The sequence below is a fragment of the Calypte anna genome, chromosome 3, assembly GCF_003957555.1.
Source record: "Calypte anna isolate BGI_N300 chromosome 3, bCalAnn1_v1.p, whole genome shotgun sequence".
NCBI lineage: Eukaryota > Metazoa > Chordata > Aves > Apodiformes > Trochilidae > Calypte > Calypte anna.
The window spans coordinates 37,735,598-37,752,527 of record NC_044246.1 but is presented as its reverse complement, the minus strand read 5'-3'; the positions used below and the strand labels follow the sequence as shown (position 1 = coordinate 37,752,527).

Below are 16,930 nucleotides of genomic sequence, written 5' to 3'. Positions count from 1 at the left end.
GCGGTAGGGCAGGAAGGTGCCTGCCAGCCAGGGCGACCTGTTGTGCCGCTGACCCGGAGCCCAGACCTCGGCACCGGTAGAATCATAGAATCATAGAATTGGCTGGGTTGGAAGGGACCTCAGAGATCATCAAGTCCAACCCTTGAACCACCGTTGCGGTTCTTAGACTATGGCACTAAGTGCCACGTCCTTGCTGCCCCCCCTGCCCCGTCCCACATCGCCCTCTGCCCTCCATAGTGCCGTACTGCACCACAGCCGTGCCCCGTATCGCCTCCAGCTCCCCCGGTCACTCAGCCCCGTGAGGCTCCCACTGCACCTCCGAACTGCGGTCCCGGGCCACCGGTACCGTCCGCCCCGCCCCTTGGTGGGTGCATCTTGTCCTTGCGCAGCTGCCGTCGGGGCGGTTCCTGCGCATGCGCGTCCGCCGGCCCGGAAAGGGGTGGGAGCGGTGCCGGAGGTGAGGCGGCTCGAACCGGCCCGGGCAGGGATGAAGGAGGGTGGCTGGCTTGGGACGTGCCGGGCTTGACGAGCGCCTCGAGCCTCCGGAGCTATTTTGAGGTCCTCCCGGGCCTCTCCTTTTTAGGGAGACCCGCGTTCAGTATCGGAAGCCTCGAGGTTTGGCAGCCGAACCGGACCGAGAGGGCAGGGCCAGGTGCCTCTCATTGCCCTAGGAAGCTCTTGCGTTGGCTCGCGGTTAGAAGGAGCTTTATTCCTGGCCGCCTGCGGGGCCAGCCCGCTCCCGGTAATTAGGTGATGCTCTCCTTGAGTGTCCGGGGGCCGGGTGACCGGGGCTCAGGCCTGTTCTGGGCTGTGCTTCCAGCACCGGTGGGGTGATGTCCAGTGGAATCCTCCGGCCCAGGTTTGCGCTGGTGCTCAGGGCCAGCACGCATGCTCCTCCTGGCTGGGGGAGTTCCCGCCAGCGCGCTGCAGCCGGGCTCGGCGGCCGAAGTTTCTGGGAAGAGCCGCCCTCCTTGGGCACTCTAGTCCCTGCTCCTCCCCTGCCCACAGCTCGCTTTACAGTCCCAAAATCACTGTGTCCTCCTCCTGTATCTTGTTGCTGCATGTGTGCTAGTTTCCGGGCAGAAAGTGAGCTGTATCTCATACTAGATGGGTTTTGTTGTGTTAGGTGGCACTGACTGGGAGTGCAGCCAGGCACGCTTTTATTTCTTTTACGCTGTCACTTTGCTGGCACTGTGACCTGCAGGAGTCGGAGATTTCTAGCCAAAACATAGCCCGTGCCTCAGCCACCTCTACCCAGCTCCTTTTTCCCCTCTGTCTCTGCAGGGACGTTTCCCATCATGGTGAACGAGAAGCGCAATGGCAACCTGCTCATTGCCCTGGGACCCCAGCTGCAGGCCTACCCGGAGGAGCTGCTCCGTCAGCGGCGAGGCCAGGACGGGCAGCCTGAGTACCTGATCCAGTGGCGTATCGTCAGCTTGGAAGAGAGAGCAGTGGGAGGCAGCAGTGTCTCCTCTGCAGGGACCAAGCCGAAGAACATCCTGATGTGGATGTCTGCAGAAGAGGTCTGTGCCAGCTGCCCGGCGCTGCTGGGCAAGAGGAAGCTGGAAGGGCAGTGGGGGAAAGAGGAGAAGGCAGCCGGCCCGTTTGCTGCAGATGTCCCGCTGGATGAAGCCTCTCTGCTGGAGATGAAGGCTGATGTCAGGAGCCTGGTGCAGCGAGCTGGGCGTCAGATGGCCGAGACCGGGGCCCCCGAGTCCTCCATCCTCAACACCATCCACGTGCTGAGTGCATACGCTGGCATTGACTCTCTGGCGGGTGCCTTCAGGGAGACGGGAGCCCTCGTGCTGCTGATGAAGATGCTGTGCCACAAGGAGAAGCAAATCCGCCACAGTGCTGGCAAGATGCTGAGGGCCCTGGCTTCCCATGATGCAGGTGGGGGCTGCTGCTGCTCCTTAGTGCCACTGAAGTGGTGCTGCTGCTGGGCTGCTGAGGGGGGAAAGTCCTGTAGGTGCTGTCCTATAGGTGCAGGATGCTTGGGAAGTGGTGTGTGTCAGGGTGTGCTGGTGAAAGGGGAAGAATCTGACTTGAGCTTCCAGGCAGCTCTGTGGTTGTAGTTGTGTGGGTGACTTGAGGAACCTGTCTTTCCCCTGACAGGTTCCTGAGCTGGGATGCTGAATAACTGTTAGGAATGTTAAGGGATGTTCTGAGTGGCTGTCTCCTCCTGCAGGCCCAACACCTCTCCTGCCTCACAAGCCCAGCCCAGAGATCCTGGGTCCCTCAGGCTGAGGGGGTACAGCTGCCGTTTTCCTGTTTGCAGGTTGAAACAGAAGCAAAGCTGAGCACCCATCCCAGAGACACATGGGTACACACAGGACACTGACACAGCCTGGACACAGAAAGAGCGCTACCCTTAACAGCACGTACACATGGGACTCACATAAACACAGGCACAGACAACTGAGTCTCCTCTTCCTCTTCAGCTACTAGAGATAGAAGGTCACTTGTGCCAGCACATGCTGCGCTCTCCAGGTTCACAAGCACACACATCCACAGATGCCTTGAGTACTAGCACAGACCTTCTTGCTGCTCAGCACCCCTGCCTGAATCTGAGCTTCCCTGCCCACCTTAGGGGTCCCCCTGCTCGCCAGCTGGTTAAGCTTGATGCTCACTAGCAAATGTAGCACTCACACACTTGTTCCTCATGCTGTCCCCATCTACACGTCCCTTAGGACTCCATCATAGACTGCCACCCACCTCATACTCTGGTCTACGCCCAGGGCCTGGTACTTGCCAGCTACTCCAGTGTGAAATTTTGCTAATGGATTCAGGGTACAACCCACGTGCCCTAGGACTGGGGAAGATCCTTACCCTGAACAGCAAAGCTGTTCCTTGCCTGCAAGTCTGGGAGGGTGGTGGTAAGGGTTATCTTCATGAAGCCTGACAGGCTTCTGTTTTTGTTTCAGGGAGCTGGGCCTATGTCCTGCTGTCCCTGAGCCAGCAGGATGGCATTGAGCAGCACATGGACTTTGACAGTTGTTACACCTTGCTGGAGCTGTTTGCTGAGACAACATCCTCTGAAGAGCACTGCATGTCCTTTGAGGGGATTCACCTTCCCCAGGTAGCAACAGGCCCTGCCAGCCCATGGGCTTTAGGAGTCAGAAGAGGTTGGAGGGCAGAGTTGGTATCTTTGACTGGGGCAGAAGGGTATCAGCAGTGGGCAGCTGAGGAGGACTGGGTGTTGCAAGAGCTGGCACAGGATCTGGGCCTGGCTTGAGGGTGGGGGTTGGTGGAGAGGCACGTGGAGAGCCTTGAGCAGAGTGCGACAAGGGTGGGCTGAGAGGTCTCTGCTGCTGCCTGCTGCTGGTCTGGAGCAGATAAAAGTGGCTGGGAGAGAGAGATGGCTGGAGTGAGTGTCTGACAACCATGCTTGTTGCAGGTCCCAGGGAGGCTGCTGTTCGTCCTGGTGAAGCGCTACCTGTGTGTGACTTCTCTGACAAACAAGCTCAGCACTGGTGTGGAGCAGGGAGGAGAGCAGGAGGACTGCGCTGTGCCCAGCCCCCTCTCTGAGGAGAAGAGTGGTGTGAAGCAGGAGTTTGAGTTCAGCATGGCCATGGCAAGCCTCATCTTGGAGCTGGTGCATGTGATGGGCTGGGACCACAGCCACAAGCCAGAGCGGCTGCCCAAACAGGAGCTGCAGCCTCGCACCACCCGCTCCATCTTCCAGCACAAGGCCACATCCTGCACGCCTGCTCAAGCGGCCCTGACTCCTCCACCAAAAGAGCCCAGGATCTTCAAGACCCGCTCAGCATTCCCAAGCTGCAGCAGCTACGTGGAGTACGTGCAGACCCACCTGGTGCGTGGCATGCGGGTGCGCATGCTGGAGGACTACGAGCAGGTCAGCGCAGGGGACGAGGGGGACTTCTGCCAGAGCAACGACGGCATCCTGCCCGTGCAGGTATCCTCTGCTGGGTAGGTGGGGGCTGTCAGAAGGCCTGCTGGCTCTCTTGTACTGTAGGAAGAGCAGTGGGGTTGGGTTTACATCTCCTCAGCGGAGTGGGTGCTCCTCCTCAGGTGTACTGGCAGTCCCTGGGCTGTACTTACTGGGTTCACTGGCACATGCTGGAGATCATTGGCCCGCCAGGACAAGAGAAGCGCGAGGGCTGGGAGAAGGTGTCTACCCTGACTCACAACCACAAGATAGCAAGAGGTGAGCAGCCTCTCAGCTGGCATGCAGCTTTTCTCCCCAGCACTTCTGCAGTAGCAGGCTGGCCCTGTGGATTCTGCTGCTGCTGGGTGTCCAAGTGCATTGCCCTGGTTGGTCCAGATGCTGAAGGAACAGGCTTGAGGGAGCAGTGAGCTAGGGCTGTCCATTTTGAGTGTGTGCTTTTTCTGTTCTACATCCCAAAGATGCTCAAGTGAAGATGGTAATCCCTATCTCTACAGCATCTGGGATCTCCTCCCAGCATGTTCCTTCTCTGTCACTGCCCTCCTGTCACCTCCCACAGCAGGCTGGGGGACAGTGAGGTTCTTCTCTGCCCAGGCAGTCTGTGTGAGCTCTTTACCTGGGGGATGTGGGGTGTGTAGCAGAGGAAGGGGTAGTTGGTAGAGGTGACAGTGCCCTTCCTTGCTCTGCTGTCCTGCAGTTACACAGCCGTTTGTCTGCAAGCCCTTTGGGGGTCTGTACTCCCTGCCTTACCTGGGGGAGCATCCAAGCAAGGCTGCAGAGGCCCTGAGTCGTACCGAGTGGTGGGAGCTGCTCTTCTTTGTGCGGAAGCTGGAAGCACGGCAGCAGAAGGAAATCACCTGTCTCATCCAGCAGGACCATGGGGAGCAGGTATGGGCCAGAGCCAGCAATGGGGAAATGGGAGGGAGAATGTTAGGGAAGGTCAGGAGGAGAAGATGGTGAGTGTGAGCTATGCAGGAACAGCCTGAATAGGGCAGCAATGGGACTGAGATGGGAGGGTGAGCAGGGGACGGCCAAAGTGTGGGGAGCCAGGAACAGCAAAGGGTGGGGATAGAGGAGAGGAGACGCAGTCTTCCGTGCCCCTGGAAGAGTGACTGTCCAGTGAGGTTTGGGTAGACAAGGCATGCCCATGGGGTGATTCTGCCAGTTAGGGCTGTGTGGTGAGTGCAGGTGGGAGGTCAGGGCTGGGGGACATCAGGGGAGGGTGGCACTGGAGAGCAGCCGTGGGGGTCTCTAGCAGTGGCAGCCTTTCTGGCGCTGGCTGTCACATGGGGCGTGGGGTCTGTGGCATGTCTGTGAGGGTCAGCTTGACCCCATCCCTGCAGCTGTCAGAGATGGATGAAGAAGCCCTGATCCAGCTGTCAGTACCCGTGGAGCTGGCCCAGAAAGTCCTGCAGATGTTGGAGAGGTGGTGTCAGGGCAGCACTCAGCGTGACCTGCGTGGCTCCCGCATCTATGCCAAATACTTCCTCAGCAAGAGGGCTGAGCAGGGTGGTGGGGGGAGCACTGCAGTGTCCTCGGAGGGTGCCAGCTGCAGGAGCACTGGCTCTGAAGCCACAAGAGCCAAGCCAGGAAAGGAAGAGGTTTCAGCAGCCACAGTGCCGCCTGGAGCCCCCACTGCAGCAGCAAAGTCAGATTCAGAGCTGTTCAGAGAGCTCCTTGAGAGGGAAGGGCTGTTCTTCCCAGAGGTGACTGAGGAGCAGATCAGAGGTAATCACCTGCTACATGCTTGGAGACACCTGGATGGTACTGGGACCAGGTCCATGTCCTGGGCTGAGTCAGTCCCTGGGCAGGGCACAGGAGGTGAGGGGTCTGGAGGTTGCCAGGGCAGGAGGAGGGCTGTGGGTGCTGGGTCTGTGGGTGTGTGGCAGCCTGGGAGTTGCTGTGGGTGTTGCTGCTGCCCTTGACTCCTGTGTCCCTGCCTCCCTCCCACCAGTGCTGGGCAGCTCTGAGGAGGTGAGTGAGAGGGGCTCGCTGGCCAAGATTGCAGCCGTGGTGGACATGATCCAGAGCAGCACCTCAGAGGTGGGTCTGCGCTTAGCTGGGCTCAAGCACATCTTGAAGATCCTGGAGGAGGAGCCTGAGCCCAAGCAGCAAGTCGGCAAAGCCCGGGGCGAGCTGGGGCCCAGGAGTTGTGGGTGAGCCAGGGGGTGGTGCGTGTCTCTCCTGTGGGCTGGGGAGGGCCATGTTGTCAGGGTAGGGGACAGTAGTGGAGGTGGGAGGTGGCAGTGGAAGTCTGAAGGCCGGGATGTCCTTGTGTGCTCAGCAAGAAGAGTGGTGGAATGTTGTGTTCCTTTGTCCCAGGCAGTCTCAATCCTGGAGCAGACCCATCTTCAGCAGACCCATGTGGTCAGGGAGAAGGTGTCTGTCAGGGCCTGCGGTGCTGGCATTCCAAGAGGGTCCTCCTGAAGTGTCCTTTCCCATGCAGGGAGAAGCTGGTGAAGGTGGCAGTGGAGCTGCTGAGCACTGGGGTGGCAGAGAAGGCCCTGGTGGTGGTGGTGCTGCGGCTGCTGGCTGTGCTCATGGCGAAGGACGACCAGCGCCTGCACTTTGCCACAGAGGGTGGTGTGCGGGCTGTGCTGGCCTCCATGCAGCAGCACAGCTCCTCTGCCCTGGTGCAGCAGGCTGGCCTGGCAGTAAGTGTGGCAGAGGGGGTGCCAGGGCATCAGGCTGGGGTGCAGACTCGCCCGGGTGTGGCGAGATGTGCACTGCCCTCCTGAGCACTGTTGATGTTGCAGGCCCTGAGGGTGCTGGTGGGAGCCGTGGCCGGCAAGCCAGGAAGTGCCGGAGGGGAACCCTCACCCCTGAACCACGCCGATGCGCAGATGATGCGGGAGATCTTTGCCAGCATCGGCTCTGCCTCCAGCAAGGGCTCGGCAAGCCTGCTGAGTGCCATCCCTGCTGCCATTGTCACCATGCAGAGGGTCCCAGGGTAGGGGCAGAGTGAGGCCGGTGGCTGAGGGTGGGGGGGGACCCTCTGAGTGGGGGAGGGCAATCAAGGCAGGCAGGTGGGTCGTGGGTGCAGGGAAGGCTCCGTGCTCACGGGAGGAAGGCAGCCACATTGCTCTGTCCCTGCAGGGGCTCCTCAGGCGTGCGGAACGGCTTGCTGGTGGTGAACATGCTGATCGACGGCCACCGGGGCCTGGCTGAGCAGCTGGTGAGCTGCGGTCTCCCCAAGGTGCTGCAGAGCTGCTGGTGGGACGGACAGAGCACCGACTGCCCTCACACGATGCTGGCCCTCAGCGTGACCAGCCGCCTGGCGGAGCACCGGCCACCCCTGGGCCCGGAGATGGCAGGTACCTGCCACCTATCCCCCGCCATGCTGCGGCCCTGTGGATGCACCTGGCAGGGCTGTTGCCTGCCAGGGCAGAGCACCCCAGCAGCCGGCACATCTCCGGCGAGTGCCTAGACGCAGCCTCTGTGTCCTTGTTGTGGCAGGTGGAGAGGCCCCGCTGGACCTGAGGGATGTGCAGATGGTTCTGGGCAGCCTGGGGGATGGCATCTTGCCCAAGGAGGTGGTGGTGGCCCTGGAGCGACAGCTCTGCAGTGAAGGCCCTGACCCCTCTGACGAGGCAGCCCAGCTGCTGCGGGACCCAAGGTGCTTCAGGCTGTTGCTGCACAGCTTGGAGGTGCTGGGGGCAGAGAAGGCCATGAGCCTCAGCATCCTCAGGTGGGTCCGGGGGGATTTGGTGGGGGTCTGGAGCCTCTGCAGCAAGTGTGCAAGTGCTGGTGGTGATGGTGGGGGGACATGGGGCATGTCTGTGGGTCCTGGTGGGACTGTTGTTCTTCACTGGTGGCAGGTGCACCCACCCACACGTGTGTGGGTGGTGATTGGGGTATCCTGAGGCATGTGGCCAAGTGGGGACAGAGCAGCACGTCTGAGTGCTGGTAGGGTGTCCGAGGTGCTTGGGGAGCCATGGTGGTGGTGCTGGGCTTCCTGGTGGGGCAGGGGAGCACAGGGCTGCCTCTGGCACTGCTGTCTGTGTGCCCTGTCCTGAGTGGGCCTCCTCCATTGCTCAGGATCCTGAACAAGTTCCTGGAGGGCTACGAGGAGGATGTGCTGCCCTGGAACGAGTGTGTGGAGCCCTGTTTGTCCTCACTGAGTGCCCACAACAGTGACCGGGAGGTGAGGGGGCCCAGGGACTCCCGGCAGGCCGGGGTGGCTTTGCTGGCTGTGCCATGCCTCAGTCTGTCCTGGCGTTGGTGGAGCGAGGTGTCCACCTGCAGCAGCCTGGCATTGTGGCCATGGTGCTGAGAGAGGTTTGGAGCAGCTGTCCCACCTGTGGCTGTGTCCTGGTGGCCGGCATACCCAGCACCCTGCCTGGCCAGGTTCTGGTGGGCACTGCTGCTGCATCTAGGTGGGGGGATGGAGCCTGGCAGCACCCTGCTGCTGGGGCCTGGCAGGTTCCTGGCGCTGGCCCAGCCGCTCATGGTTGCCCACTCAGCAGGTGGTGCAGGAGGTCGTTGGGTTCCTGCATCGCTTGGCCACCGCCAGCAAGGACTGCGCAGTGGTGATGTGCCAGGTGGGCACCCGCGAGGCCCTCTCCAAAGCTCTGGAAAAGCACAGCACGGCCCCGTCGCTGGCACCAGCCCTGCTCAACCTGGTGACTGAGTGTGAGAAGTACGCCAGTCTCTACAAGAAGCTGATGACCAGCATCTTGGCTGGCTGCATCCAGGTGGGCCTGGGCAGACCTGGGTATGCTGGGGCTCTGGGGCTGTCCACTTCTCCATGCCACGCAAGGGGCAGTCTTCTGCTCTCTGCTTGCTGTGGTGGGTGAGGTCGGGAGGACCCAGTCCCCCCAGTGAGAGCCTTACCCCATCCCATAGCTGGTTCTGGGGCAGATTGAGGAGCACCGCCGGAGCTACCAGCCCATCAGCATCCCCTTCTTTGACGTCTTTCTGCGCAACCTTTGCCGAGGTGAGCGCAGGAGTGAGAGCTGGAGCCTTGTGCCTGGCATGTGCTGGCCTGGTGGCTGGAGGCTCTGCGTGCTTCTCCCCACAGGCTCCAGCGTGGAGGTGAAGGAGGACAAGTGCTGGGAGAAGGTGCAGGTCTCCTCCAACCCCCACCGGGCCAGCAAGCTCACAGACAGGAACCCCAAAACCTACTGGGAGTCAAATGGCAGCACCGGCTCCCATTTCATCACTGTCCACATGCAGTGTGGCGTGGTGGTCAGGTGGGGCTGGGCCAGGAGGGCTGAGGAGCGTGGGGCCAGGAGGGCCAGTGGCTGTGCAGGGTGCAGAGGGCTTTGGGCATCTGCATGAGCCCTGCCCCACTGGTCCTGGAGGTTGCTGGATGTGGGGCTGGCAGGGGTCAGGGCAGGGAGGTGGGGACTGCTGGGCAGCACCATGTTTGCTGTGCTGCAGGGAGATGAGCATGCTGGTGGCCAGCGAGGACTCCAGCTACATGCCAGCTCGTGTTGTGGTGCTGGGGGGAGACAGCCTTGCCACCATCAGAACTGAGCTCAATGCGGTGAGTCTGGCACGGGCTGCTCAGGCCCCCCAGGAGTGATGGGCTGGTCCTTGCTACGCCTCAAGATGCCGTGGTCTTGCTGTGGTGCCAAAGCCCTGGGGGTGTGAGCCCAAAGTAGGGTGCTGGTGGGGTTGGTTGTGGCTGTGCAGAGGCTGTAGGGAGGGACAGAGGGCAGAGCATCAGTGGGGGTGGCCAGGGGAGTGTTGAGGGTGGCTGTCACTTGCTGCTTGGTGTGCTGAGGGCTCACTGTGTGCCTGCAGGTGACCATCCTGCCCTCAGACAGCAGAGTGATCCTGCTGGAGAACATGACCCGCTTCTGGCGTGTCATCCAGATCCGGGTGAAGCGGTGCCAGCAGGTAGGGCAGCTGGGTCCAGGCTGGAGATCTGGCAGTGTGGGGTGTCAGGGCCGTGCTTGAGGAGCTGAGGGTCTCGCTGTCCCCCAGGGTGGCATTGACACACGTGTGCGTGGCATCGAGGTGCTGGGTCCCAAGCCCACATTCTGGCCCATCTTCAAGGAGCAGCTGTGCTGGCGGACATTCCTCTCCTGCACTGCTCGGGCTCATGCCTGGTGCCAGGAGATCTGCCGGGACCGTAGGCAACTGCTGCAGCTCTTTGGCAAGTGAGTGGTCTCTTGGCTGCACCATCATGGCTGTGATGTTCCAGAGCCTGGGTGGATGGTGCTGGCAGCCTGTGAGAGGACTGCAGGGCCAGAGGAGGAGCAGCCAGGTGTTGCACCTGGGCAGAGAGTGGCCTTCACTCCTCTTCACCAGCAATCTCAGAGGGCTGGGGCCACCTTGGTGCTTCTCAGGTTTAAGCTGGGCACAGTGGCACAGCTCACCATCTACCAGAGAGGTGCCTGGTTTGGCTTGGATAGTGAGGGCCCCAAGACCCAGTGCAGGCAGGGCCTTGGGGGGAGCGAGGGGCCCTGGCTGCAGGAGGCAAGTGGAGCTGCTGAGCTCTTGTGCCTGGCGAGGGGAAGGGCAGAGAGTGACTGCCAGGCTCTGCTTCCCTGGGGCAGCCCTCCTGGCCACAGGTGGGTGTCCAGCAGCACCGTGTTCTCCATGGTCCCTGTTGCAGGTTGAACCAGGCACTGCGGCACGAGCAGGACTTTGCTGACTGCTTCCTTCCTGACGATGAGGTGGCCCAGGCCTTGGGCAGGACCTGCTGGGAGGCCCTGGTGAACCCCTTGGTGCAGAGCATCACCAGCCCAGGTACCCTGCACCTTCCTGGGCTCGACCGCTCTGTGCCCCTGGCTGAGATACCCCATTCTTGAGTATTTTTGTCCTCGCAGATCCCCATGGCATCAGTCCCCTGGCCTGGCTGCTGAGCGAGTATCTGGAGAGCAAAGGGACACCCCACCATGTCACCAGCCATGGTACTGCCTTTGGTTCTCGTGTGCGGCACCTGACCCAGCTCCTGGTGCACGTGGACCCCGGTGGCCCAGAGCCGGAGGAGGTGGGAGCAGCTGGTGAGTGAGGGACTGCCCTCCTGTGGGGCTGCAGGGATGGTGGCCCAGGCTGTGACTGTGGGGAGCACAGGAGGGGGCTCCATGGCACAGGAGGCTCTGAACTGGGGAAGGCTCATGGCCACGCTCTCCCAGTGGCCACATCTCCCCAAGTATCTCCTCTGCCCTGTGCCCTCCAGAGAGGGAGAGGCTGCTGGTGGTCAGGGTGCAGAGCCTGCCCCTGGAGCCATTCTGGGCTTGTCCCTTGGCAGGTGGGAAGGAGGGGAAGGTGCTGGCCAGGGCTGCCAAGGTGGTGGCAGAGAAGTCAAACAGCCTGTGGAGCATCTCGCAGTGCTGGCGTGGTGTGGTGCAGCAGCAGGTAAGAGTTTGGAGGGCCTACCACAGGGCCAGAGAGGGTGTGTGGGACCCCACTCTGGGTGGGTGTAGAGGGGGCAGGGCCTGGCCATCCTCTGGGAGCATGGGGAGTGTGTGGGTTTGTACCTGGTCTCGTGAGGCCTGTGGGATGTGTGGGCAGCCCTGCTGCACCTGCCACCTTGTCAGGGCTCAGAGGTCATCCTGGCCCTGCACCCAGGCTGGTGCAGCAGTCTGGAGACAGGTCCAGTGTCAGGCTGCTTGTTTCCTGCTGGGTGGCTGCTGAGCTTCTGTGCTGCCCCTGCAGCCCCTGCCCGGCTCTCAGGGCTGCGTTCCCACCTGGCTGCAAGCTCCTGGTAGCCAGCAGCAGCACTGGGGCGGTTGGTGTGGGCAGAGCGAGGCTGTGGACATTGCCAGGAGCCACAGGCACCTCCCGCTGTGGGGCTCACCCCTCTCCTGCTGCATCCTGCAGGTTCAGCGGTTCCTGGAGGCGGCAGGGCAGGCACCGGACCTTGTGGAGCAGTACTGCGCGCTGTACCGGCGTCTGCACAGCACCACGGAGGAGCTCTTTGGGCAGCAGGCCGCCTTCCTCCTGGCCCTGGGACAAGGCTTTGCAGGGGCTTTGCTGCAGCTCTCCTTCCTCACCAGCCTGCATGTGAGTCCAGGAGCATGGCACTGCGCGGGCAGGGGCTCCCATGGCTGGGCAGCCTGTCCTGGTTCTCCAGGGCCTCCGGCGAGCTCCGAGTGGGCACTGTCCTGGCCCTCACTGAGCCCTTGCCCTGCAGCAGCCCTGGATGGTGCCCAGCTGTGGGTGCTCAGCACTTGTCCCTGCACAGCCCTGGCCCCATTTCTCTTCTGTCTTGGGCTGGTACCTCAGCCCTTGTCTGAAAGTTCCAGGTCTTCCTGGCTGCTCCCCTGGAGACATTTGCCCATCCCCACATCCACCTGGTGAGCCCCCCGACAGACAGCCCTGTCCCTTTGCAGGTGAGTGAGCAGTTTGCCCGCTACCTGGACAGGCAGATCCAGGAGCTCCATGGGGCTGTGGGCAGCACGGAGCTGCTGCAGCAGATCCTGGAGCCCTTCGTCATCTTCAGTGGCCTGGAGCTTGCCCACACCTTTGAGCACTTCTACAGGTGAGGGGTGCTGTGTCTCTGCAGGACCAGAGGTCCTGGTGGGGTGGGGAGTCACAGGTGGTGCTGAGACCATGGCTGAGCCTGGCCTGGCATGGCATGCCAGTGGTTTGCTCCTGCTTTGCTCCTCCTGGCTCTTGGTGTGGAGGGAAAGGCTGTGAGGGCCCTTGGGTGCTGCCAGCCTGCAGAGGCACTTTTGCTGTTGGTGGCAGGGCAGGGAGATGGATGCTGGTGGGCCCGTGCACCTTGGGGCGAGGCCAGGGCTGGGCCATCTCTTGTCTCCTGGCAGGTGGCTGATGGTCCCAGGGCTCGGGACCATCCTGGGGTCCCTGACCTGGGGTTGGTGGCTGTGGCAGGCACTACTTGGGGGACCGTCTCCTGGCACAAGGGCCATCTTGGCTGGAAGGAGCTGTCGTGGAGCAGATTGGGCTGTGCTTCCCCAGCCGCTTCCCCCAAGAGATGCTGAACAACCTGGCTGAGTCTGAGGAGCTCCAGCAGCAGTTTTGCCTCTTCCAGCTGCAGGAGCAGGACAAGCAGCTGCTCGAGCTGGACACAGATCTGGAAGAGGTGAGCGTGCCGGTGGAGTGGGGAGGCTGGAGGACCATCTCCATTCCTGACAGGGATCCTGGGGCCTGTCCTGAGGTGCCCTTGTCTCCACATGTCCAGGCACCAGGTATGGCCTCAGCAGCGGGTGTACCAGAGGTGAAGGTGCTGGTCCTGTCACCACACTGCTGGCCCATTTCCCCATTCTGCTACATGGATGAACCTGGGAGGTTCTTCTCAGCAGACCTGAGCTCCCCCCTGGATGAGTTTGCTGACTTCTGCAGGCGCAGTGAGTGTCGCACCAGCGTGTGTGTGTAGGGAGGGGTCTCGTGGGGCCCAGACCCCCCCCCCAGCAGCTCAGCCAGCAGTGGCAGGAGCGTGGGGGTGTGCTGGGGGTGTCCCCAGCCCTTGCACTGATGCCCTCCCTGGCAGGCCAGAGCCAGCTGGGCTGGGTGTGCAGGAAGCCCCGGCAGCTGCAGTGGACGTGGCTGGGCCATGCTGAACTGCAGTTTGGAAACTGCATCCTCCATGTGTCTACACTGCAGATGTACATCTTGCTGTGCTTCAACAGTGCTGAGGTGGGTGCTAGGGCTGTGGGAGGGTGAGGGAGGCAGGGTCCTGTGCTGGAAGGTAGCAGGGCCACGTCCTCCCTTTTGGTGGAGCCTCCAGCAGTGGTTGGGGCACAAGACCTGGCTTGTTTGTCTGGGCCTGTCTGGTGGCTCTTGGCTGGCCATTCTCTTCTCACACCCTCCTGCAGGAGGTGTCTGTGGAGGCCTTGCTGCAGGCTACAGGGCTCCCTGCTGACCTGGTGCACCATGCCCTGACACCGCTGACCCACAGCGAAGGTGTCCTGGTACAGAGCTGCATGCCAGGAGGTGAGTGTGGGGCTGGGGCATGCGTGAGGAGGTGCTGGTCTAGGCCCCAAGTGGGTGCTGGGGGGGGGGTGCCTGAGCTCACAGGGGAAGTGAGTGGGCTGGGGCCAACCTGTTGGTGCTCAGGTTGAAGGTCAGTGTGTCATGTTGGGGCCTGAGGTCGTGTGTGGGGTTGGGGTTGGTGTGTTGGGCTGAAGCTTGGGGCTGTGCATGGTGTGTGGGTCAGCAGGGGTGCTCAGGTCTCAGGTCTGTGGATGGCATTGGGGATGGGGCCAGGGGTCGTCCTTGTGGCTGTTGCTTGGGGACAGGGGTGGAGCTGACGTCTTTGAAGGCAGCAATGGGAGGCTCAGGCTTGGGTCCAACAGCCACACACGTCCTGGGGTTAAAGGGCCCAGCTTGGCTGACCCTGGACTGGGTGCTAGCTCCAGATGTGCTGCGGCTGAACCAGGCAGCCCTGGCCCAAGCCTCTGGCAGCCACCTGAGGCTGCTGCCCCGGCAGAGGTACCTTTGGGCAGAGAGGGCTGAGGTGAGTGCCCTGGAAAGGAAGAGGAACATCCTCTGCTGCCTCATCACACGCATCCTCAAGGTGGAGAAGCAGCTCCACATCGACAACCTGGTGTTCAGGGTATGTAGAGTTTGAGGGGCTGAGGGGGGGCACCTGAACGTTTTGCTGCACTGCAACCTGGGTCTCCCTTGCTGCTGTAGGTGATTGAGGCCTGTCAGAAGGGTGATTCGGGGCCAGGGCTGCAGTTCCTGAGTTTCTGCTGCCACAGTGTGGATGTGCTGTCCTGTGTCCTGCACCTGCTGAACCAGGGCTATCTCCGGCGCCTGGAGGAGAGGCCTCATGTCTTGGAATACATCTCTGCTGAACCCACAGCACCCTCTGCCTCTCAGGTCCACCCCCAGGTTGCCTTCCAGACTGTAGAGATCAAGACAGCAGCAAGCCCGGCCTCTGCTGAAAGGAGACAGACTTTTTCCACTTTCAGGTAGGTCCACAAGGACCTCTCTAGGCCAGGAGGCCACAGGCTGGGGCCAGACTGTCTTTCCTGAGTAGTTGTAAGTTTTGTTATAAATAAATGAGTCCCAGTTTGTAGTCTGTTGGTGGGCTCAGCTGACACACAGCCGGGAACATGGTCCAGTCATACCCCTGGTTGCTGTCCCCACACAGCCCTTCCTGCTGTGCCTGCTGGAGTGGTGGCAGTAGCTGTCCCCCTCCCACTAGCTGTGCTGGGCCATGCCCTCAGGATGCAGGGAAATGCATACACCTCCCTGCCATAATGGTACCAGCATTAATTTATTAAAATTAATCCCGAAAAGTAACCGTACAATAAATTTAAAAAAAATAGAATCTTGTAAAAAAAAAAAACCAGGTGCCCCCATGCCACACCTCCAGCTGGCAGCACCATGGGGCAGGGCTGGTTGGGAAGGTATGGGGAGATGAGGGTGACCCCCAGATGGCTGGAGACAGCCTCAGCAGCGCTACGCCAGCCTAGGCAGCAGGGCTGCAACGGGCTGGGAAAGCTGCTGAGGCTCAGCTCTGCTGCGCAGGGCCAGGCACAGCAGCCTGAGGCTGGCAGCAGGGCTGTTGAGGGATGGTGTGGAGTTGGTGGGCCCCTGCTCAGCACCTGCCCCCCACCATGAGCAATCCTGCTGGCTCCAGTGCTGGGGAACCTGTCTGGGCCCAGCCCAGCTGGGGCCCCCAATGGCTGGGGAGCAAGACTGTTAGGGGCATCCAGGGAGAAGAGGGGCCCAGAGCCTTTTCTGGGTCCCTGCTGGCTGCTGCCAACCCTTGTCCCAGGCTGCTGTTGGGGTTCATGGGAGGCAGATGGCATGGTGCCCTGGCTGGTGTTTGAGGGTGCATGGACCCAGTCTCATGGCCTCACCTTCTGGGTCTTGGCCCACAGGGACCAGTGCAGGTGTGGTGTCTCCCTCTGCAGAGCAGGCAGGGGCTGGGCCGCATAAGAGAGGGGACAAGAGTATGTCTCCATCTCCATGTCTCCTGCCACCCTCCACAGCTCCATCCCTGGGCTGCCTCTCACACATTCTTCGAGTAGCCAAAGATGCCCACAGGGAGGTACTTGACATGCGTTGGCCACTGTGCTGCCAGCTGGAAAAACTTCACATCGTTCCACTCCACCCCATCTATGGAGACTGAGAGGAGAAGGTGCAGTGAGGTGCAGCACTGTTACAGGCAGCCTGGGCTGCTTGGTCTGACACCTCCTTCCCCCATGGAGGTTGTTATCTCCCCTCACCTCGCAACATGGTGTTCTGGTGCTTGGCTGTGCAGATGAGGCGTGTGATCCCTTCGATGACTTGGCTTTTGGGCTCCAGGTCTTTCTCTTTTGGTTTCTTGCTCAAGAACATCACTGGGGTCAAGGACAGACAGAACCAATGTTAGGAAGTCCCCGCCTGGTCCTGGGTAGGAGCCCTCTCCACAGGGCTGGCTGCACTGACTGGCCCCCTGCTGGACCAGTCTCAGCCCTGCCCTCCTCAGGGCTCCCACCCAAGCCTTTTTTGCAATGGACTGTGGCCCCATGGCCAGTGAGCACCCAAGGGTGGGCTTGGTTACCTTTCTTGTTTTTCTCCTTGGTGACCACAGTCATGGCCATGGTGCTAGGAGGCACCAGCTCCCCGGTGCTGGGGATGCGGCTGACCTGCAGCGAGCGGAAGTTGCTCTTGAGCGTGTTCTTGATGCCTATCTCTCGCTTCTCACCCTCCTTCTTCCTGTCCAGCCCTTGTGTTGTCCAGTAGTCCACTTGCAGGCCCATCACCTCCACACCAGGGCTCAGAGACCTGTGCAAGATGGGCAGCACCATGCAGTACACAGATGCTGTTCTCCCTCCTCTCCCTCTGACCAGCTGCAGCCTGCCTTGGGAGCACACTGGCCCAATGACTCCAGGATGCAGCAGCCTGGCCAGTGAACACCTAAAACCCTCCCACCCCAGCACTCACTGCCTTGGAGTGAGAAGGGCTTCCTTACCCAGCACCCGAGAGGCCACTGCTGACAGATGGGGAGGGTGGTGGGGTGCTCACAGTCTCCTTGCCATAGGGAGCTGCTCCACTGGCAGCTGGTGCTGAGCTCAGCAGAGAGGGGGTGCAGACTGTGGCATCATCTGAATCCACTGAGGAGGAAGAGTGTGGGTTAGAGGGTGCTGGGCGGCACCAAAAAGAGCT

General features: G+C 61.4%; 2 protein-coding genes across 6 annotated transcripts in view; one reads left to right on the top strand and one right to left on the bottom strand.

Moving 5' to 3' along the window:
* The first annotated feature begins 423 nt into the window (after positions 1-423).
* On the top strand, positions 424-14,925 carry LOC103538622 (cullin-9). 4 transcript variants are annotated; one of them, XM_030447653.1, is made up of 30 exons: positions 437-742; positions 1,285-1,893; positions 2,925-3,079; positions 3,398-3,916; positions 4,033-4,168; positions 4,605-4,795; positions 5,251-5,635; positions 5,862-6,063; positions 6,354-6,561; positions 6,664-6,857; positions 7,004-7,221; positions 7,364-7,595; positions 7,946-8,051; positions 8,374-8,601; positions 8,753-8,843; positions 8,928-9,099; positions 9,290-9,395; positions 9,656-9,751; positions 9,839-10,014; positions 10,473-10,606; positions 10,687-10,863; positions 11,112-11,218; positions 11,684-11,866; positions 12,196-12,344; positions 12,698-12,914; positions 13,008-13,173; positions 13,317-13,462; positions 13,642-13,759; positions 14,179-14,381; positions 14,462-14,925. In XM_030447653.1, exons 2-30 carry the CDS (start codon positions 1,299-1,301, stop codon positions 14,744-14,746), a joined length of 5,895 nt encoding a protein of 1,964 aa, XP_030303513.1. In that variant the 5' UTR covers positions 437-742; positions 1,285-1,298; the 3' UTR covers positions 14,747-14,925. The 4 variants fall into 4 exon arrangements, with proteins under 4 accessions (XP_030303512.1, XP_030303510.1, XP_030303511.1 ...); XM_030447652.1 differs by lacking the exons at positions 12,698-12,914; positions 13,008-13,173; positions 13,317-13,462; ... (1 more) ...; positions 14,179-14,381; positions 14,462-14,925 and having other exon boundaries at positions 424-457; positions 12,196-12,348; XM_030447650.1 differs by lacking the exons at positions 12,698-12,914; positions 13,008-13,173; positions 13,317-13,462; ... (1 more) ...; positions 14,179-14,381; positions 14,462-14,925 and having other exon boundaries at positions 424-457; positions 8,371-8,601; positions 12,196-12,348.
* Positions 14,926-15,128: 203 nt separating this feature from the next.
* The window catches only part of LOC103538623 (phosphofurin acidic cluster sorting protein 1), a 66,739-nt gene continuing 64,937 nt past the window's right edge, over positions 15,129-16,930 (bottom strand). For both annotated transcript variants that reach the window (XM_030448424.1, XM_030448422.1), the window contains 4 exons: positions 16,737-16,878; positions 16,326-16,549; positions 16,009-16,122; positions 15,129-15,907 (listed from right to left, as the gene is read on the bottom strand). In XM_030448424.1, coding sequence (XP_030304284.1) covers positions 15,792-15,907; positions 16,009-16,122; positions 16,326-16,549; positions 16,737-16,878 — 596 coding nt within the window. In that variant the 3' untranslated portion in view covers positions 15,129-15,791. The remainder of the gene's footprint in view (positions 15,908-16,008; positions 16,123-16,325; positions 16,550-16,736; positions 16,879-16,930) is intronic.

What these genes read in the sequence shown, in the direction of transcription:
- LOC103538622 (XM_030447653.1), top strand. Translation starts at nt 1,299, where the DNA reads ATGGTGAACGAGAAGCGCAATGGCAACCTGCTCATTGCCCTGGGACCC. An exon ending in CCTGGCTTCCCATGATGCAG is followed by an intron (nt 1,894 to 2,924) that starts GTGGGGGCTGCT and finishes TTTTTGTTTCAG; the next exon opens with GGAGCTGGGCCTATGTCCTG. An exon ending in ACCTTTGAGCACTTCTACAG is followed by an intron (nt 12,345 to 12,697) that starts GTGAGGGGTGCT and finishes TGGCTGTGGCAG; the next exon opens with GCACTACTTGGGGGACCGTC.